This window comes from Pyrgilauda ruficollis, unplaced genomic scaffold (assembly GCF_017590135.1).
Source record: "Pyrgilauda ruficollis isolate IOZ18807 unplaced genomic scaffold, ASM1759013v1 scaffold43, whole genome shotgun sequence".
Taxonomy (NCBI): Eukaryota; Metazoa; Chordata; class Aves; order Passeriformes; family Passeridae; genus Pyrgilauda; species Pyrgilauda ruficollis.
Window position 1 is genome coordinate 7,257,562 of NW_024525823.1, and position 18,891 is coordinate 7,276,452.

An 18,891-nucleotide genomic window follows, 5' to 3' on the forward strand; every position below is an offset into this window, starting at 1 on the left:
GTTTGGGACTGGGCTGAACACCACATTCTCCCAGGATCACAACCCATAAGGGGGAAGTCAGCTGTGGTGCATCAACACCTCACACGAGTGACAGGGATGAGAAAGAAGGGACCGAGGGACAGCACCTGCCGCCCCTGCTCTCTGGCGCCGTTGCCGGCCCAGCTTGCATCGGCAAGAGAGATAATCTTCCCTTCCTCCCCATATGCGCACCTCTCACCATCCTTCGGCTGCTCTAGCAGCTCTCACCTCTTAGTTCCCAGAGGGAGTGGGAGAGCTCGGCAGCCTCCCGGTGAAAGCAGAGTTGAGAAAGGGTCCCTCCTCCGGCCCCTCGCCGGCCCCCTGCACCGCGGCTCTGGCAGCGCTCCTGGGACGCTCGGGGGTGGCGAGCTGCTGAGGGGCAGCGAGGGCTGCGGTGCCCGGGGGTCGGAGCAACCCCACCGGGCAAGGGCGATCCCCTCGCACGGCCGCCGTGCAACAAGTCCCGGCGCAGGACAGCGGGAGCACAGCCCGCCGAGCGCCTCCAGGAGCCGGCCGGCCCCGCGCCCCCCGGGCCAGCCTCCGGCTCCCGCTGCAGGGCGGCACGACGGCGGTCCGGCTGCCCTGAGGGAAGGCTGGAGGCTCGGCCCGGCTCGGCCCGGCCCGGCTCACAGCCCCGGCCCGCTCCCCGCCCGACCCCGCCGGCTGCCAGCACAGCGCTGCCCTGGCCGGGGCAAGGGCAAGGGCAGGGGCGAACCGCAGGCGGGCTCCACCTCAGCACGGGAAAATGCAAAAGAAACGGGATCTTGATCCGTTCATTCTGCTTTCTTTTTGTCTTCTGTTGTGTTTTTTTCTGGGATTTTGTTGGGGTTTTTTGCTGGTTTTTTGGGGCTTTTTTTTTGCGGGGGGGTGGGGAGTTGTCGCTTTTTATGACAGGGAGGGCACAAGGCGAGTGAGGAGGCGGAATCGTCTCGGCAGCCGCTGCATTTTGTGTGGAAGCCGCTCGGGGGTTCATTAATATCATTAGCATTTAACCCCCTCCCTGCCCCCTCCCCTTGGCAGCGCGGGGTGACGTCACGCGGCGGCAGGAGTTGGGGGGAAAGCGAGGGAAGCTCAGTGGGCAAGGGGCGTCCCTCTCCCCTCCCCGCCGCTGCCTGTCACAGCCTCTCTGCTGATATTATAGGGGCCGAAGCCTGGAGCTCAAAGCGCGAAGTCAGCCAGTGTAATGAACTTCTGGAAACCTTTCCCTTTTTATACCATTCAGTTTCTGAGAGGCAGAGACTGCCTCCTCTGACGCCTTTTCCCCCCTTCCATTATTTTTCCAGGCTCTGATCTCCCTGCTTGCTGCACCGAGGCGCTCGGCGCAGAGCCCCGCTCCCTATCCTACCTTCGCCTCATTGTTGTCCTGGCTGCTGTGGCTCTCGCTTGCCTTCCAGGAGCGCGGTGGCGAGCACAGTCGCACCCCCAGCACCCTCCCAGGGTCCCGAGAGCATCTACTCGGAGAGGGGAAGCCAGCGGCCGCCGACTTTGGGTCACTTCGTTGTTCTTTTTCTTTTTTCCTTTTTTTTTTTTTTTTCGTTTTGCTCCACTTTTCTTTCCGCGGCCCCCAGCCCCTTTTCGCGTCCCCGCAGCGTGTCCCCTTCCCTCAGGAGGACATCGCTGGGGGAGCGGGGCTGCGGCGAGGATGTGCCGGCCCCCGCGGCGGAGCCAGCAGTGAGCACCCAAGGGAGGCACCTGCCCCGCGGAGCAGGGGGGCCCCCGGGGGGGCCGCACCGCCTCGCCCCGGCGCCGACACTTCGCCCCGAGTTTAGCGACTCACGGGGGCTTCGAGCATGAGCAAGCCGGCGGGATCAACAAGTGGGTAATAACGCGGTGGAGGCTTCGAACAGCCTTTCCGAAGCCGGCTGCAGCCTGGCCTGGGGGGCGGGAGGTGGAGGGGAGGGAGAGGAAGGGGAGGGGGGGTTGTGGCTTGGGTTTGCACCCCCCCACACCCCGCGCCCAATTGAAAAAGAAGTGTATATTTCCAACCGGAGTGGCAACGAATATATAGGCTCGGGGTTGCCCCGATGGAGTTTGGGCCTGGGGCTTACAAAAAGCCGTTTTTCATCTGCGTGCCCCTGCTTTCCGGGCTGGGAACCGGGCAGAAGCCCGTGGGCAGCGAGCACCCGGGAAGGCGACTCCGCCGACGGCGGGGAGGGGGCTGGTCCCGCCGGGACGCGGCCGGGTACGTGCGGGTCTCAGGCACAGGGGTGAAGGGGGAAGGTTTGGGTTTAAAAGGTATTTCGGCGTTTAAACGTGCTGGTTTTCTCACGGACTTTATGCAATCTTCTGCGACATAATGATTTCTTTTTAAGAGTTTGAAACTCCGGTCACTCAATTACACGGAATCGCGTAAGCAACTCAGTCGGAGGAGGATTTAAATGCAATACTTTGCACACCATTCCCAGTTACAACAAATAATCCTGCAACGAGGAAAGCAGAAACAACTTAAAAGTCACATTTTCCTTAATCCTAAATCCATGCACCTCATAACTGGGGAATTTAAAGCATGACTAACCGCTCTTACAGAATGGCTCAATTCGTATAATCCCAACGGGACTTTCGGAGTTTGTAATATGGATGGAGTCAGTAACAAAGGGGGGAAAAATACCCAATCCAATTTAATGTCTGACAAGTGATGGATCGGACAGCTATTTCCTCTGCGCTCCGACAGGCTCCCGGGATTGCGGAGCGGCTGCCAAGGGAGGCAAATCTCCCTCCCGCCGCGGTACCTGCCACCGGCCGCCCCCCGCCAGCCCCGCGGCCTTCTCCTCGCCGCTGCCCTCCATTATTTTGACCCGAGTCCGCCCTTTGTCCGCGGGGGCCGGGAAGCCAGGGAGGAGGGAGGGGGCGCGGCGGCGGGGCCGGGGGCGGTCGGGGCCGCGGCGCGGAGGGCGCGCGTGGAGGAGGCGGCGGCGCGGAGCCCCCGGCGCTGCGGCCGAGCTGCCGCCGCTTCGGCGTCGCTGGCTTGTCCTCTTCCTCCGCGGAGCTGAGGGCGGCATCTTTTTGCCCCAGCCCCGCGAGGAAGGAAATAAAATTGTAGTCGAGGTACTACTAATCGGGGAAGGGGACGGGGGCTAAAAAACCTGCGGCGGCCGGGGCTGCTTCGGCCGACTGCGTTCCCCAGGCTGCCCGGGTGGTGCGAGGCAGCCGCAGCGGGATCGGGCCCGTGGGCAGCCGCGCCGGGACTTATCGGGGCTCCTGGCAGATTTCTGAGTGATGAGGAAGGGGCAGGAAGCACCGGGGAGTCTTGTCCCCAAAGGGCGGCGGAGCTTCTGCCGGAGACATTTTACGGAGGTGAAAACCCGCCAGGCTGGATCGCTCCTCCGGCCCCACGGCGCTGAGCGAGCCCCCGGCCACCACCGCCGCTTTCACTGATGACCCCCTGACCCCTGGGGACCTCCCGAAAGGGACCCCGAGGACCGACCCAGTCAAACCCCACGGGGATAGGGACACGCTGGGTCTCCTCAGCGCCGGGGCCCGAGCCCAGCCGGCCTCGGCAGCGCATGCAAAAGCCCGACCAGCTGTCCCAGGGCCTGGGCGAGCGTCCCGGGGGTCCTGAGGGGCTCCCGGGCGAGGGGGCTGCGTCTTGGCTTTTCTGCCCGCCGGTGGGCGCCCGGCGATGTCAACTGCGATGTCTGCCTGGGTGGTAACAAGACCCCATCCCGCCGTCTCCCGAGCCCAGACTAACTTCTTTCAACAGCCTCTGATGGTAATCCAAGTAATCGGGGCTGCCATATATCCTTTAAGCAATTATGACACACAAAAAAAGTCCCCAAGGACCCCCTGTCGTGGGATGTTCAAAACGGTTTCCCTGCTGAACAGAAATCCCATTTTCTTAGCGCTAAAACTTCTGAGACGAAGCGGTACCTCGGGGAACGGGAGCGCTTTTAAACAGAGTTAATCAGTTATCGCATGACCCCGTGTCAAGCTTACATTTTTCCCTTCCCACCCCCCGCCCTGCGTCTTACCCGTCTATTTATTTCATATTTTGCCCAGCAAGAAAGTTTTCTCATAACAGCCCCCGCGGGGCAGGGCTGGGGGCTCGGAGGGGTGGAGGGGGTGGGCAGAGCGCGGCCGGCCGGGCGGCGGGACGGGGCGGCCCCGCAAAGGCGGACGCGGGGGGCTCCAGCCGCTCCCTCCGCCGTGCCCCCCACCCGTACACCGCCTCGCCGGGGGCCACGGTGCTGGGCAGACCGACCACGCTGCTCCGGCGGCTGGAAACGTGCTTATATGGGTTTGGTGAGGTGCTCCAGGTGCTCGCGATCTACGGCAGGAATACGGGGACGTGTAAGGAATATATGAGCCCTATGCTTATATGCATGGTGTGGATATGTACATACATAGTGCATAGGATTTTTTTTTTTCCAAAGCGGCTCCCAAACTTAAAATCTGTGTGGGGAAAACTAACACAAGTTTCTTCCGTCTCCACTGGCCGACTTAAGGGCCGGCAGAGGAGCCGGCCGCTCCACACCGTAGGCCGGCAGGGGAAGCGGGGACCCCGTGGCTGCCCGGTGCCCCGGGGGGGTGGCTGTCACACGGGTGGCAGCCCGGGCCCGCTGCCGCGGGAAGGGGAGCGGCGGTGGGACGGGGTGCGCGGGGGCAGCGCGGCAGTGCGGGGCTCGGCTCCGGGATGCACCAGCGCTGCACGTACCGCTTCAGTGTCTCTCCCCCCACCCCCAGCCTGCCCCTCCTCCTCCTCCTTTGTGTGCGTGCGTGTGGATCCTCTCTCTCCCCGTGGATGCTAAGGACTGGAGAGGGAAGTCGGTCGCTTTCCCCCGTTTGCATTGTGCGATATCCGAATTCCCATGCTACACTTTTTGACGGGTCACTGGTGCCCCAATAGGCAGGTGGCAAGGAGGGCTTGTAATTACACACTCCCAGAAACCGTGCCTTGGCCTCAGCCCTCCTCACGGGCGCCTACCTGCAGCTCCAAAGCCGCAGTTTGCTCGCAGGCAGTGGTGTGCGGGGGGGGGGTGCATCCTTCAGCTGCGCTCCTTATTAATTGCGCAAAACTTTTCTATTCTTTAACCTCTCTCCCCCCCCCCCCCCCCCCCCCTCGCAGTCCCTAACCTAATCCCCGTCCCTCTCGCCGTGTTGTGTATAGCAGCTGTCGGGTTTCATTTAGGGGAGAAGCTGGCAGCTTGTGCTCATTGGAGGCAGTCAAACGAGTTTCAATGGGCAAAATCATTAAGTTAACACTTTATCTAATGTCCCTATTGTCTGCCAGCAGGCATTGTCTTAGAACCTTAGCGCAGACATGTCTGAAAGTATCTCGGACTCCTAAATTCTCTAGGGAGCGAGAGGAGCCCCTGCGGCCTGTTTCCATTGCCCCCCTTCCGCCCCCCAGCACTGCTCCGCACGCTGCCGCTTTTCCCCCTCCATCCTCACCCACCCGTAGCCAGAGCTATCCCTGAACTACTTCCAAATAAATATAGCGAGAGCTCTCCATTGGAGTTTGGAGACCAAGGTTTGATGAGAGGGACTGAATTTCTAATTTAAGTTCTGGTAAGAGGGAAGGAGGCTGTTTGAAGCAGAGGGAGAGAAGAAGAGAAGAGAAGAGAAGAGAAGAGAAGAGAAGAGAAGAGAAGAGAAGAGAAGAGAAAGAAGAGAAGAGAAGAGAAAAAAGAAAACAAGGGAAAGGAAAATTAAAAGAAAAAGAAAAAGTAAACAAGGAAAAGGAAGATAATAAGAAAAAGAAAAAAAGGAAAAGGAAAATGAAAAGAAAAAGAAAAAGTAAACAAAGAAAAGGAAGATAATAAGAAAAAGAAAAAAAGGAAAAGGAAAATGAAAAGAAAAAGAAAAGAAAAATATTAAAGGAAAAAGAAAAAGTAACAAAGGAAAAGGAAGAGAATAAGAAAAAGAAAACAAGGGAAAGGAAAATGAAATAAGAAGAAAAGAAAAATCAAAGCAAAAAGAAAAAGAGAGCAAGGAAAATGAAAAGAAACATGAAAGTGAAAAGAAATTAAAAGAGAAAAATTAAAGGAAATAGAAAAAATTAAAAGAAAAGAAAAAAGAAAAGGAAAAAGAAAAAAGAAAAAGAAACAGCAGAAGAGAGAAGAAGGAAAAGAAAAACAACCAAAAACAAAAACGGAGAAAAGGGAGAAGCCGAGTGGGGTTTTGGCGGGTTTCTTAAACCGGGCTGCAATCGTCTCTGTACGAGTTTTTGCATCTCCCTGAGAGTATTTGCAATTCTTGTCAAAGCCGGTGCGAAAGCAGCGCCCGGCGGAGCGGGGGCTGCGGGCGAGGCGGAGCGGAGCGGAGCGGACGGAGGGACACTGCCCGCCCGCCAGGCTCACAGCCCCGCGGACTCCTCCGCGCCCAAAACACAGACGGAAAGTTTTGCTGCAGGTTTTGGGGTGAAGAAAATGGCACGCCTTCTCTGCCGTGGAAATCAGCCCCCTTTCGCTAGGGTTGCTAGCGGGAACAGGAGGTTTCTTGGCTTCCCGATCATTTGATTTTGTTTTGGTTTGGTTTATTCTGTGTATCGGTCTCCTGACTGCTTTCCTGCCCAGGGAAAGTGCCGTCCTGTTTGGCGAGCGCCAGAAAGCCAGAGAAACATACACCCCCTCACCAAACCCCACGAATTCCCTCCCCTCCCCCCTCAACCTCACTTCTTGCAGGCAAGACTGCTGCTCCCGCTGCTGTAATCTTCCCTTCCAAAATGGGTCTTGGCGATTATAGAAGATCCAAATAAACGTAGCGGGGCATGAATAATGCTTATTGTAGAAAACTGACACTTGCTCAAGGAAAAGAAAGTTGGCTATAAAATCACTTCATTATTTGCTTGTACTGCGGCTCTGGGGCTAATCCCTCCGGAGGTCAGATTGCTGAGAGCTCTCTCTCTCCCTCTTTCCCTTCTCTGCTTTCAGGTCGCATTTTAGACATCCCTTGCAAAGTCTGTGGGGACCGCAGCTCCGGAAAGCACTATGGGGTTTACGCCTGCGATGGGTGCTCGGGATTTTTCAAGAGGAGCATCAGGAGGAATAGGACCTATGTTTGCAAATCAGGAAATCAGGTACCAGCAGCAGCCTAGTCCCCGCACCGCCTGCACCCCCTACCCTGCATTTCCCCAGGGGCCCGCATTGCCCTTGCCCCACCAACAGAGAGACTCCCGCAGCAAGATGCAGCAGCGGCGCAGCCTCACCCTCCCTTGCCAGGGAGTCCCGGGCCGAGGCCGGGCGCTGGGTGCCCCAGCCCGCCTGCCCCTGCACGTCCGCCCTCCCCAGCCCAGCGGAGAGGATGGGGGAGATGCGCAGGGAGAAGGAGGGATGCGGGCAGGGGGAGGCACAGCCAGCACATCGCCCGGGTATGGGAGGACAGAAAGGGGCAGCCTCCCGGTAAGCTTCAGCACGGCCAGGCGATGGACAGCCATGGGTTTACACGCCAGTGTGTCGTGCCCGCGTCCAGGCGGAGGCAGCCCCGCTTTTCCCCTTCTGCTCCTGCCGCTCTCTTTCCCACTCCCGGAGCGTCCCCGCGGGGATGTGAGGCTGGGATCGCGGAGGGATGCGAGGCGCTGCGCGGAGCCCCGAGGGGGCGGCGCCGCCGTCGCTGTCTCGGGTGCTGAAGGCGGCCCGGCTCGCCCCGCCCGGCCCGCCCTGTCCCGGGGCCGAGCACCTGGCACGGCCCGGCACGGCGCACGCAGGGCCGGCCCCTCCGCGCCTCCCGCCGCCGCGGGGCCTGCGCCTGGGCCGGCGGGATGGGAGCGCTGCTGCCCCCGGCCCGACGGCTGGCTGTGTTGCAGGGAGGTTGCCCGGTGGACAAGACGCACAGGAACCAGTGCCGAGCCTGCCGGCTGAAGAAGTGCCTGGAGGTCAACATGAACAAAGATGGTACCTGCTCCCCCTCTCCCGGGGCTGGGGTGGCGGGGCAGCAGGAGGGAGCTGCTCTGAACTGAGGAGCGCTGTGTCACTCCGGTGTCTCCTTGGCCCGGCCACAAATGACGCTCCCATCCCGCGGCAGCCCTCAGACACTGCTCCCCAGACAGCCCTCGGGCGGTGGGGGGCACAGGGCTGGCCTCAGAAAGTTGCAAGGAGGGAGGGAAGCGCCCAAGTCCGGATCCCCGAGGTGACTCCCTCGCCTCTCTTTGATGCCCACAGCGGTGCAGCACGAGCGGGGCCCCCGGACGTCGACGATACGGAAGCAGGTGGCTCTCTACTTCCGCGGGCACAAGGAGGAGAGCGGCGGAGCCCCGCACTTCCCCGCTGCCGCCCTGCCGGCACCCGCCTTCTTCACCGCCGTCTCCCAGCTGGAGCCCCATGGCCTGGAGCTGGCCGCTGTCACTGGCACCCCGGAGAGACAGGCTCTGGTGGGCCTGGCACAGCCCACCCCAAAGGTCAGCCACTGTCCTGGCCCCCGGCGGGCTGCAAACCTTGTTGCTGAGGTGCCTGCAACCTGTAGGCTCCTTCCTGCCTCTGGGGTAGGCATGGCAAAGAGCAAGGCTTGAAGCTTTGTGGGTTGTGGTGGGGACTTCTGTTACACCCCTAAAGGCTGTGAGGAGATGAGGTGCAACATCCTCTGGAGAAGCGGTATGCAGCAGGACCAACTGATAACCTGCTCCATACAAATCCTGTCTCATGCATTCTTATACCTTCATGGATGCAGAAATGCTCCTCCTGCCTGGAGCCCATCCACAAGTCAGTTTTAAACCTTGTTTCACAAGGAATGCAATCCCTGTGAATGAGTTTTCTTCAGAGAAATGCCAGTCTCCATGGTGGTGTAGTTCAGAAAGTACTTTGTGTACTGACCAAAGCCTGCAGCTTGTCCGCACAGACACAAAACCCAAACTTGGCTAAGCTGGCTCTCTGCACTTCTTGGTTGTGACATTTCCTGAGCAGCCCAGTGGAAGCACTGCTGTGGCCTCAACTGCACAGGAATTAGCTGAAAGGTGATGTTTTTCATTAGCCCATTTGCAATGGCATTTTGTGTCTTCACAGCATCTAGAAAATCACAGAAGAAGATGCTTAAATAGTTCTGCATTTTCAGAGCTGGTACATAGCTTGGTAGAACCATCATAAACGTGGTCACAGCATCTAGTTTTACGTGGTAATTTTGAAAAATGCTGAATCAGAATTTATTTGGCAAGAAAATGTAGCACACACTGGAAAACATAACTCCATTCAAAGCCTACACAGCCTCTAGATAGTTATGCTTGGCTCTGTGCATCTACTTACAACCTGTTGCAGTCAGGGAGCAAGATGAAGGATTAGGCTAAATGAATATTTACTGCTTTGCTGAGCAGGGCTGGAATGCTAAATCAGCTTCTGAAGCAAGGTTACAAACTACATGTTGTCAATCAAATTTTTATTCTTCTAACTCTGCTATCAGAGGTGTTCTATTGTGTAACAGAGTAAAGCGTGACATAATTTTGGTACAATTTTCCCCTTTCATGCAATAATTTCATTCTCCTTTCAACCTCCTGCTCTGAACAGTTTCTTTAGTACAGCTCATCCACACGGATAAGCAGCAAGGAGCAGTTTGGAGTGAGCCCACTGCAAGCAATGCCCTCTGCTTGCAGAACATGAGAGTGCACACTCTGTATTGGGCATGAGCAGGAGCACTGAATGGAGGGGAGAGGAAGAGCAGGCTGCCTTGGTGGCACTGTATGAAATGGCTTTATTTTCTCTTTGACATTAGTACCCACATGAAGTCAACGGCACCCCTATGTATCTCTACGAAGTGGCCACTGAATCCGTCTGCGAGTCAGCAGCCAGACTTCTGTTCATGAGCATCAAGTGGGCCAAAAGTGTCCCAGCCTTCTCCACCTTGTCCTTACAAGACCAGGTAAGGCAATGGCAAGTGGGAGTGGCAACGGCCAGGCCTGCCTGTTATAGAAGGCTCAGACTTCAATTGGGTCCTGGACTTCCAGCCCTAGACTTTGAAATCTGTAATGGACTTCAGCAGCTCTGAAGTTCAGCGTAGCATTTCAGTCTGCCCCTGAAAACCAGGCAGTGATTTAGAAACTGCTTTCCTCCAACTTTCATCTTATGAAGCAAGTGAAAAATCAAGCCAGGAAAAAGGAATCTAACATAAAACTAATATTATGGAAAGACAACTGCTAGAGGAGAAATCACCAGGCTGCAGACAAAACGTAGTATGCCAAACTGCTTTTCTACTTGTAGGACAACTTTTCCTTCCATAAAATGGGGAATAGCATCTTACTTTGCTATTTAGGGATGAGAAATGCTTAGCTAAGTTTATGGTCTCAGGATATGACTGAGGTTTCTGAAGACCAATTCTCCTCCTCCTCCTCCTCCTCCTCCTCCTTCTCCTCCTCCTCCTCCTCCTCTACCAGTTCTCCCTCTTCCTCCTCCCCCTCCTCTCCTCATCCTCCTTCTCCTCCTCCTCTTCTTCTCCTCTCCTCTCAACTGTTTACACATTTTTTCCTTATTCACCTTGGCTTACAATTATATCAATAAGGTGGAAGCAGTATTTGGCCAGCCCCCAATATTTTTTACCATTAATTAAAATCGTCCCTAATATGTTTTGTTTTCCTCTATGATAATTTCCCTTTGCCTCAAGTAAATCATAGGTGAACAACACAAGATGAAACAATTTCTTAATTACTTGATTCTTGATGAGGACTCAGTGTGCTTTGTATAATGCACCAATTTTTAAAAAGATAATTGTAAAATGGAAGGGTGAAAATCTACACAAAGCTCCAATCATAAAAGACATCTACTACTTTGATATGATTGAGCTAATTTACCAAAATGGTAACTAGAAAAACTGTGCCATAGATGTTACGTAGCAGTCATCAGAGGAACTAGTTCCTCTCCCCAGAAGCACAAGTGTTGCAGTTGATATGCAAATATGTATTTTGAACTACAAGAAAAAAGCTTCCTAGAAAACCAAGAATGTTTTCAATCTAAGGTAAATAATGATGGTCACAATGTGTTATAAAGCTAAGGTATATAAAAATGCTCATTTTCTAGCACCAAACCCACATCTTGAAATCCTCGTTGTGAAATTAGTCAAAGAGGAATGCTGCTCAGCTCTACCTGCAGTCCTGCTATGCAGTGAGGATGAGGGGAGAGATGAGATGGGGCCTGGAAGGTCACACATGCCAGTAGGAAGACAGCAATCCCAGTGTGGCATCCTGCTGCTCTCTAATGGTGTCTTCTGCTGCCACGGAGTCCTGTGGAGCACTGCGTCTGTGACAATGAGCAACCAAAGAAACAGGCTCAAGTGTCAGGAACAAGAAGCAGGTGCGCTGCTCCAGCAGCAGCCCCAGCACACAGGAGCACACTGGGTCCATCTCTGGGCCAGTGATGTCCACAGGAGGCTCCCTAGGCAAAGGGTTTATCTGACATTATAGGGAGGCATTCCTCACACCATCATCTCCTGCAGAGGAGGAGGCAGCAGGATCTGGAAGCAGGGGACATCTCCATGGTATGTGACCAAGCACACCTCAAACAGGTCTGCTTATCTACCATAGACACCACAGTGCTCCCATTAAATAACCCACTTCCTCTTTCACTGTCATAGCGGGGACTAATCTTAGTGAATAACATATTAAAAACCCAGCCTTTCCTTAACATCACTCTCACTTGCTGTAGCTCCTTGCAAGTCAGCTTCCTCAAAACTCAGAGCTGCTCAGCTCAAAAGCTTTGATTTGGGCCTCTTCCTGCATGATTCCCATCAGGAGAGCTGGAGAAGAAATAATTCTGATTTTAATCCCCTTATATCGTGAATAATCATACAGATGATTTTTATAACATTGCTATTGCTTTATTTAATTTGACAATGGCCCAGCTGTAAATGTCTGCATTTCTCTTTTGGTGTCCTTGACATCTGGCTGAGGAGAGACTAAAATATTTTCCTGAATTTTCCTTTTTTTTTTTTTTTTTTCTGCTCTTCTAAAAAGGCAAGTGCACTGTAATTTCAGGACTCTGGGGCAGTTTTATCTTGAAGGCAGGGAAATAAATAGAAACCAATTTACTGATAAAACACAAGTCAGAGTATTGCTGCATTCTTACCTCTGGTAAAACAGAGGCTGTGTCCCTTCCCTAGATTCATACAGATAAGTCCATCTTAAACTGGAAACCACACAACAAAAAACGTCATGCTTCTAGTGTTGCTGGCCTGCACACCTGCCCACCTTATCTGTGAGACAGGTTGGACCCAATGCAGGTCCCCAACAAAAGGTCACACCAAGGATGGGGTTGATTAAGAAGCAAAACCAGTTGTTCAGAAAGCCTGGTATTTGTTGTTTCTTTGAAGAAGGAGGGCTGAGTATGACTTCAGCATGAATTATTTTAATTGGTGGTTTTACAGACTTATGCATAGGCATGAAGAAAGCTTTAGCTATTGGAAGAGTCTCTTATTTCTAAAGTCTTCTGACTTTAAAGGCTTAGTGGGAAACAAAATATGAAATTGATATCTTCCAGGAACCACCATTTATTGCCATTGTATCTGCATGAATGAATGACAAAAAAAGAGCAAATGAAAGCAAATGACAAAAGCAAATGAAAGGCTGGCAAATAATTTCCTGTGTCATACAGACACCTGCACAACCCTCAGGTGGAATTATCCAGAGGAGGGACTGGGTTTGCAGGCTGCAGTCGTTAGGAAACTTAAGACTAGATTCATCTGCTCTCAGAAGAAAGCTGAGATGGGCACTACACTCCAGACACAGCACCCCCTCCCTGTCTCCATTTCAGGCAATAATCTGTGCAGTTTTTGGTACTGTAAAATCCACTGTGTTTCAAATGACAACTGCATGCAGAGACACGAGTACCATCATGTCACAATTTCCTTAGGTTAATGGAGAAGTTCTGCAAAGCACACAGGGCAAAAAGGCCCTAATGGGGCATATAACCCTGCAGTGACAAGTTGAGAGCAGAGACTCTGAGAATTCAGATTGGAACAGAATGGTTTAATACCATCCAATACCATTCCATGTAATCATGGAATCACAGGAGGGGTCAGCTTGGAAGGGATTACGTGTGATCCAACCTCTCTGCTCAAGCAGGGTCATCACAGAGCAGATGGCACAGGACGGTGTCCAGGCAGTTCTTAAATATCTCTGGTGAGAGAGACTCTACAACCACTTGGGGTCACCTGTTCCAGTGCTTGGTGCACAGTAAAGAAGTTTTTCCTCATATTCAGGTAGAATTTCCTGTGCAGTTTCTGCCCCCTGCCTGGTGTCCTAGTGGCTGGCAAGAAGCATCACTGTCCTGAATAGCAGTATTGTTAAGAGTTTGCACACAGATGAAGGATTTGCTTTTACTGATGCTTTCTGTATCACCTACTACTTTCACATATCTGATTCCAAGGATATCATCATTAATTTGGTACAGCATCTTTTTTTTACTTTATTCTTCTTTACAGACTCTTTACATACCCTCTTCCTCTTTTCCTAATAAGCTAAGCTGCTGATAGTTTCAGGGACCATAACAACATCAATGATTGCAGGTTTTGGGGTTTTGGTTTGGTGGCTTCATTTTCTTTTCTGCTTGAGTTTTGGGCAATCTGCTTCCACTGCATGGAGCTGCTAGAAGGTACCTTCTGAGCCCACTACAGTTCTCACCCCTTCAAATCTCTCTCACCCTATTTTGTGACACATGGTCCCGGCAACATGTACACACCACCACGTGCCTGCCCTTTGGCCATGCACTTCAGCTGAACCAGAAGTCCTCCAATCCTCTCTTAAGAATTGGTCTGGGCTAACAATCCACAGATGCCCTCAAGACTAAACACATCTGTTCTGGCTTTGCTAGTCTGCATTTCCAGAAGTCTCGTCTCCTCTTCAGATGCACCACTGCCTCTTCAGGGAAATCACAAGCATTGCCTCAGAAAAAAACAGAGAAAAACACATCCTCCATACAGACATGCAGTGTGCAAAAACTGCAGAGAACTAGCAATGCTGTCAGCATAAGTGCCTGGATAGTCGCATCTCTGAAAGGAAACAGCTCTTAATGCCTGGAATTTCTGAGTGATTTTAAACAAAAAAGCAGAAAAACAGGTGACACTGAGAAATTGTTTGTGTGTTCAGATGCTGTGCTTGACAGATATAGAAACTGGTTAGTAAGGAAGGGTTTATAAGGTGGATGTGTGCTCTAAAGCACTGATCCCTACACTGATCCAGGATATTATCCAGGCTTTTCTTCACAAAATTCTGCCTTCCCGAGGGAAAGGAGTGTAATCCCCAGAGAGCAAGAGGAAATACCTGTCCTAGAACAGCTGTATAAGAGCTGAGATGAGAAGAGAACCCATACCATGCTGATAAAGCAGGTGTGTTCATGCTGTGAGCAAATGCTCTGGGGAAAGAGTTCTCTCTTTCTTTCTCTTCCCTTTTAGTCCACAACATGGTGCACAGTGAGCCAACCCTCAGTGTTTTTCTACAATGCATAGACTTATTTCTAGACACCTTCTCAAAAGGCTAAGAGAAGAGCTAATGAATGCTGTGGGGGAAATACCATGACAGGCATTTAAAGTAGTTTTTAAAATAACAGAAATTTACATATTTAAATTGTTTATAAATCTATAAATTATACACTATGTTATATTGTACATCTATTGTATGACAGCTGATGCTTTTGGAAGATGCTTGGAGAGAACTGTTTGTTCTAGGAATAGCACAATGGGCCATTCCAGTTGATGCTAACACTCTACTGGCTGTATCTGGTAAGAATTGCACAATTTAATGACTTTGTTACAAAAATTACCATAAAAATACATTACTGAAAAAAGAACAACATGTAAAGAATAACAAATTCCTACTGAACAATAGAGCATACCTGTCATTTATAAATCTATATTTAAATGCAAATAATGTTGTTTTGTTGTATTCATGACTGCTTGCATTGTCATTTAAATGCAAATTACTGTGTTTGTTATCATCCAAGAGAAGATTTTATATTAACTTTCATACAATATAGTCAGTTTACATGGAACCAGATAGACAAGTGTGACAATAGAGAGGACATTGATACAGAGGATTTTGTCAGAAATCAATATGAAATAAAGCAAATGCCTTTAATATTATTTATTTCATCTGTTTCTGTTTCAGGCATGAACGGTGACAATACAGATTCTCAGAAGCTGAATAAAATTATTTCAGAAATACAGGCCTTACAGGAGGTTGTGGCTAGATTTAGACAACTTCGGCTAGATGCTACTGAATTTGCCTGTCTCAAATGCATTGTCACTTTTAAAGCTGGTAAGCAGAAAAGATCTCTCACTTGTCTGGTCTGATAACTGAGGTTGCTGCTTTAAAGTGATGTTTTAAACCAGGCATAGCTTTGAATCACCCAGTAGGTTTCCCCATTGAATTCCAATAGTCACTGCTGCATTTTGAAAGGGCTGGCAGTGGAGTGCTGGGGAACTAATGGGAATGTTTAATTTCCATTGATAGCACTAGCTGAACTGTTTTGATCCACCCAAGAGTCAAGTTGAACTAGTAACTGATCTGCTTTCCAGTGCCCACACACAGTGGTTCTGAACTGAGGAGTTTCCGAAATGCTGCCGCCATAGCAGCCCTTCAAGATGAAGCCCAGCTCACCCTGAACAGCTACATTCACACCAGGTCAGTGGTGTCTTCTGTCAATGCTTCTGGCAAAATCCTGCTCTGATTGCACGGAAGGTGGCATTTGCACTGACTGAAATGGGGACCAGGCTGCTACAGAGAGTATACATTGGCTGTCAGCCTGCTGGGATTTCTGAAATAGAACCATAGAAAATGTGGAAAGGATCCTTAAAATCATCCAGTTCAACCATGAATGCTGCCAAGTCCATCATTAAATCATGTTCCCAAGTGCCACATCTACACGTTTCAATGGATGATGACTCCACCATTCCCCTGTGCATTACTGTTCCAATGCTTGACAACTTTCTTGGGAAATAAATTTTTCCTAATATCCAAATTAAACCTCCATTGGTGCAACTTGAGGCCATTTCCTCTTGTCTTATTTTTATGACTGGGAGCAGGGACGAAAACCCACGTCCCTACAATTTCCTTTCAGGTAGAGAGTGATAAAGCCTCCTCTTAGCCTCCTTTTCTTCAGACTAAACAACTGCAACTGCCTTAGCTGTTGCTCTAGACCCTTAACCAGGACTTGTGCTCTAGACCCTTAACCACTTTTGTTGCTCCTCTTCAAGTGTGCTCGAGCACATCGGTGTTTTTAAACAAACAGAAAGGTGTTAAAAGGAGAGCTCTTGCTCTGGGAAGTAATAATGGCTGTGCAATTACTTCAGAGGGCTACATTTACCTCTACATTTTATTCAATTAGATACCACTAAAAGTAATGCTCAAAACACTGCATCTCAGACAGTATGAGTGCCTTTCACACATGATCTCCAGTTCCCATATAACCTCCTCCATTTTGCAGACACAGAAAGAAGGACACAAGGAGCTTAAGTAGCTCTTCCAAGATGCTGCCTGGAATTTGTGATCAAGTTCAAATGAAAACCCCAGAATTTGTGAATCTCATTGTGGTGCCACAGCCAAGTGCATTTAGTTGCAGTGGAAGTCCATGAGACTAAAACAGTTGGAGATGGAAAAGTGGAAGAGGAAGTTTTATACAATTTTTTCCCTCTGAAACTTTTATTTGCTATCATAGTAGCTCTGTCAGGCAGAAGTCCTATCAGTACCACAGATTAGATGGTAGCAGTCTCTGAAGCACTTCTGTTAGTCTACAGGGAATGGCCTGCACTGGGGATGGAAGTAAAAATGCAAATTCCATCCAGTTATGGCTGCTTCAGAGCAAAAAGAGTAACTGAGCAGCTGCTGCATAGCAGTCTCTTCCTTTTCTTAAGGAAGGCTTTTTCCATGAAGATTGTGCCCTGGAGACCTTAAATGAAATAGGGCCTGTTGGAGAGAGAAGCCAGGGAGGAATACATAGCCACGTCTTCCCTTCCAAGGGAACAACTTTTCCACAGCATTTCTGTGTTGCTGGAAGTATTTAGATACCGTGCTACCCAGTGCATGTTGTAAACAATATTTTCTTACAAGGGAAAAGGCAGTCCACTGACAGGACTCTCACTCAGATTCCATGGTGAGAGGGCTTTCAGCCTGTGTGTTTCATCCTCAGGCTTGAATTTATCCTCCTGCCAATGTCACTGCAGCAGCAGCCCTTAGATCCCAGTGGAGTTGCTCTCAAGAGGATGCAAGGGAGGGCAGTCTGGGGAAGCAGCGTGTTTCTCCGAACAACCTACACTTCCCCTTAGGGAGACACTGTAAGCAGAAGTTTGAGAATCACTGTTGTAAACACAGCATAAGCACAGCTAAAAATGCACATCCTATGCTGTGCTGCCTTCAAAAGCTGGGAGAAAGGATGGAAAACATCCTATACACAAACACATTACCTGGGGAAAAGCACAGCTTCTTTAACAAAAACTTTCCTTACAAATGTCAATCGGTATTGAATATATCTGCCAGACAAAAGGGGGCAAAGTGATTACCATGACAATCCAGCTAGTTCTAAACTGTACTTCAAATGACAGGGCAGTTACTACAAGTCAAGCTCTTCCCTGTACTGCATTGAGAACATTGCTGTATGAGGGACACATCAGAGCAGGTCCAGTTTTTGTATTCCTACTGCTCTGGGGGAATGAACAAAGGAGCTAAACAAAACTCAGAAACCTTGTCCTATGTTCTGCTGACTGCCTTGGAGAGTTTTCCTTGGAGTCAACCATGTTGCTCACACAAGTACAAAACACAGGGTTTTGACACAGTGTCCTGGGGTGACAATAGTATCCCACTAGATTCTGAGTCATTCTAGACCATGCAGACTGCACTTAGGTTGAGATTATGGGGTTTCCTCCCAAATTTGTCTCAAACTGGGACACATAGGTAGCATCACCTGTGCAATTTAGTAAATATTGGTCTTTTTCTATAAAATAAAGTCCTTAATTTCAAAAAATACTGTAAAACTTCAACAAAATTCTTTTTCTCTCTGTCTCCTAGGTATCCCACACAACCCTGTCGTTTTGGAAAACTTCTATTGCTTTTACCAGCTTTACGTTCAATTAGTCCATCTACAATAGAAGAAGTGTTTTTCAAAAAGACCATTGGGAATGTACCAATTACAAGACTGCTTTCAGATATGTACAAATCCAGTGACATATAAATTACCTTAAAATAAACAATCAGGATGGACAGTTTCAGAAGAACTTTTATCTATGGAGAATAAGCCTCAACTAACAAAATCTACAGGAAGCATAAGCCTGGGAATGTTTAGTCCTTAAACTCATTGACAAAAAATACCCCAGTAGATATGATTCTGCTGCTCTGAACAGAGTGATTTAGATCATGGAGAGAATGCTTTGTTCTACAGAAAAAGTGAAAGTGGTTGGAATTTGGCTGCTATTCCTGTTACTACAGGATGGAGGCAATTCAGATGCCAGTCATAGTTAACAAAGACTCTGCTATTCTCTCATTCAACTGGCAGATCTGAGACAAAATGTGAAAGAAGGTACTTTAGCTTGTTCAGTATTTGGAACTGGGTGACCAAACTTGGCTTCTGTTGTAACACAAGATGTGGTGGCCTTCAGAATTGTTTTAAAAGTAGCCTATGTTGGGAAAATGTTTTTAATATGATAGGCAACATTTGAGACCAAGTTACCAAAACATTGCTTCTGCTATAATGCATCATGAAGTGGCCTTCAGAACTGATTAAAAGGTAGCTTATGACGGCAGCTCCATTCTTCCTACAAAATGAACTGGTGATCTTTGACGCAGATGTCACCACAATTTGTTCGGTTAACATCTCAAAGACAGAAGAGCTTTATACATTTCCTCCCTGACCTTCCCTCCTTCTTCTTCCACACACAGACATAATTGAAACACACACACACTCCCACACACACACACCCACACCTGAAAAGAGACAACACAAGAAAGGAAGACTAAAACAGCAAAACCAAATACAATGG

At 50.1% G+C, this 18,891-nt stretch overlaps 1 protein-coding gene across 1 annotated transcript; it reads left to right on the plus strand.

Moving 5' to 3' along the window:
• The first annotated feature begins 1,808 nt into the window (after positions 1-1,808).
• NR2E1 (nuclear receptor subfamily 2 group E member 1) lies at positions 1,809-18,086 on the plus strand. The gene is made up of 9 exons (XM_041478073.1): positions 1,809-1,833; positions 6,888-7,033; positions 7,760-7,847; positions 8,115-8,350; positions 9,652-9,798; positions 14,547-14,643; positions 15,029-15,178; positions 15,439-15,544; positions 17,924-18,086. Exons 1-9 carry the CDS (start codon positions 1,809-1,811, stop codon positions 18,084-18,086), a joined length of 1,158 nt encoding a protein of 385 aa, XP_041334007.1.
• The last annotated feature ends 805 nt before the right edge of the window (positions 18,087-18,891 follow it).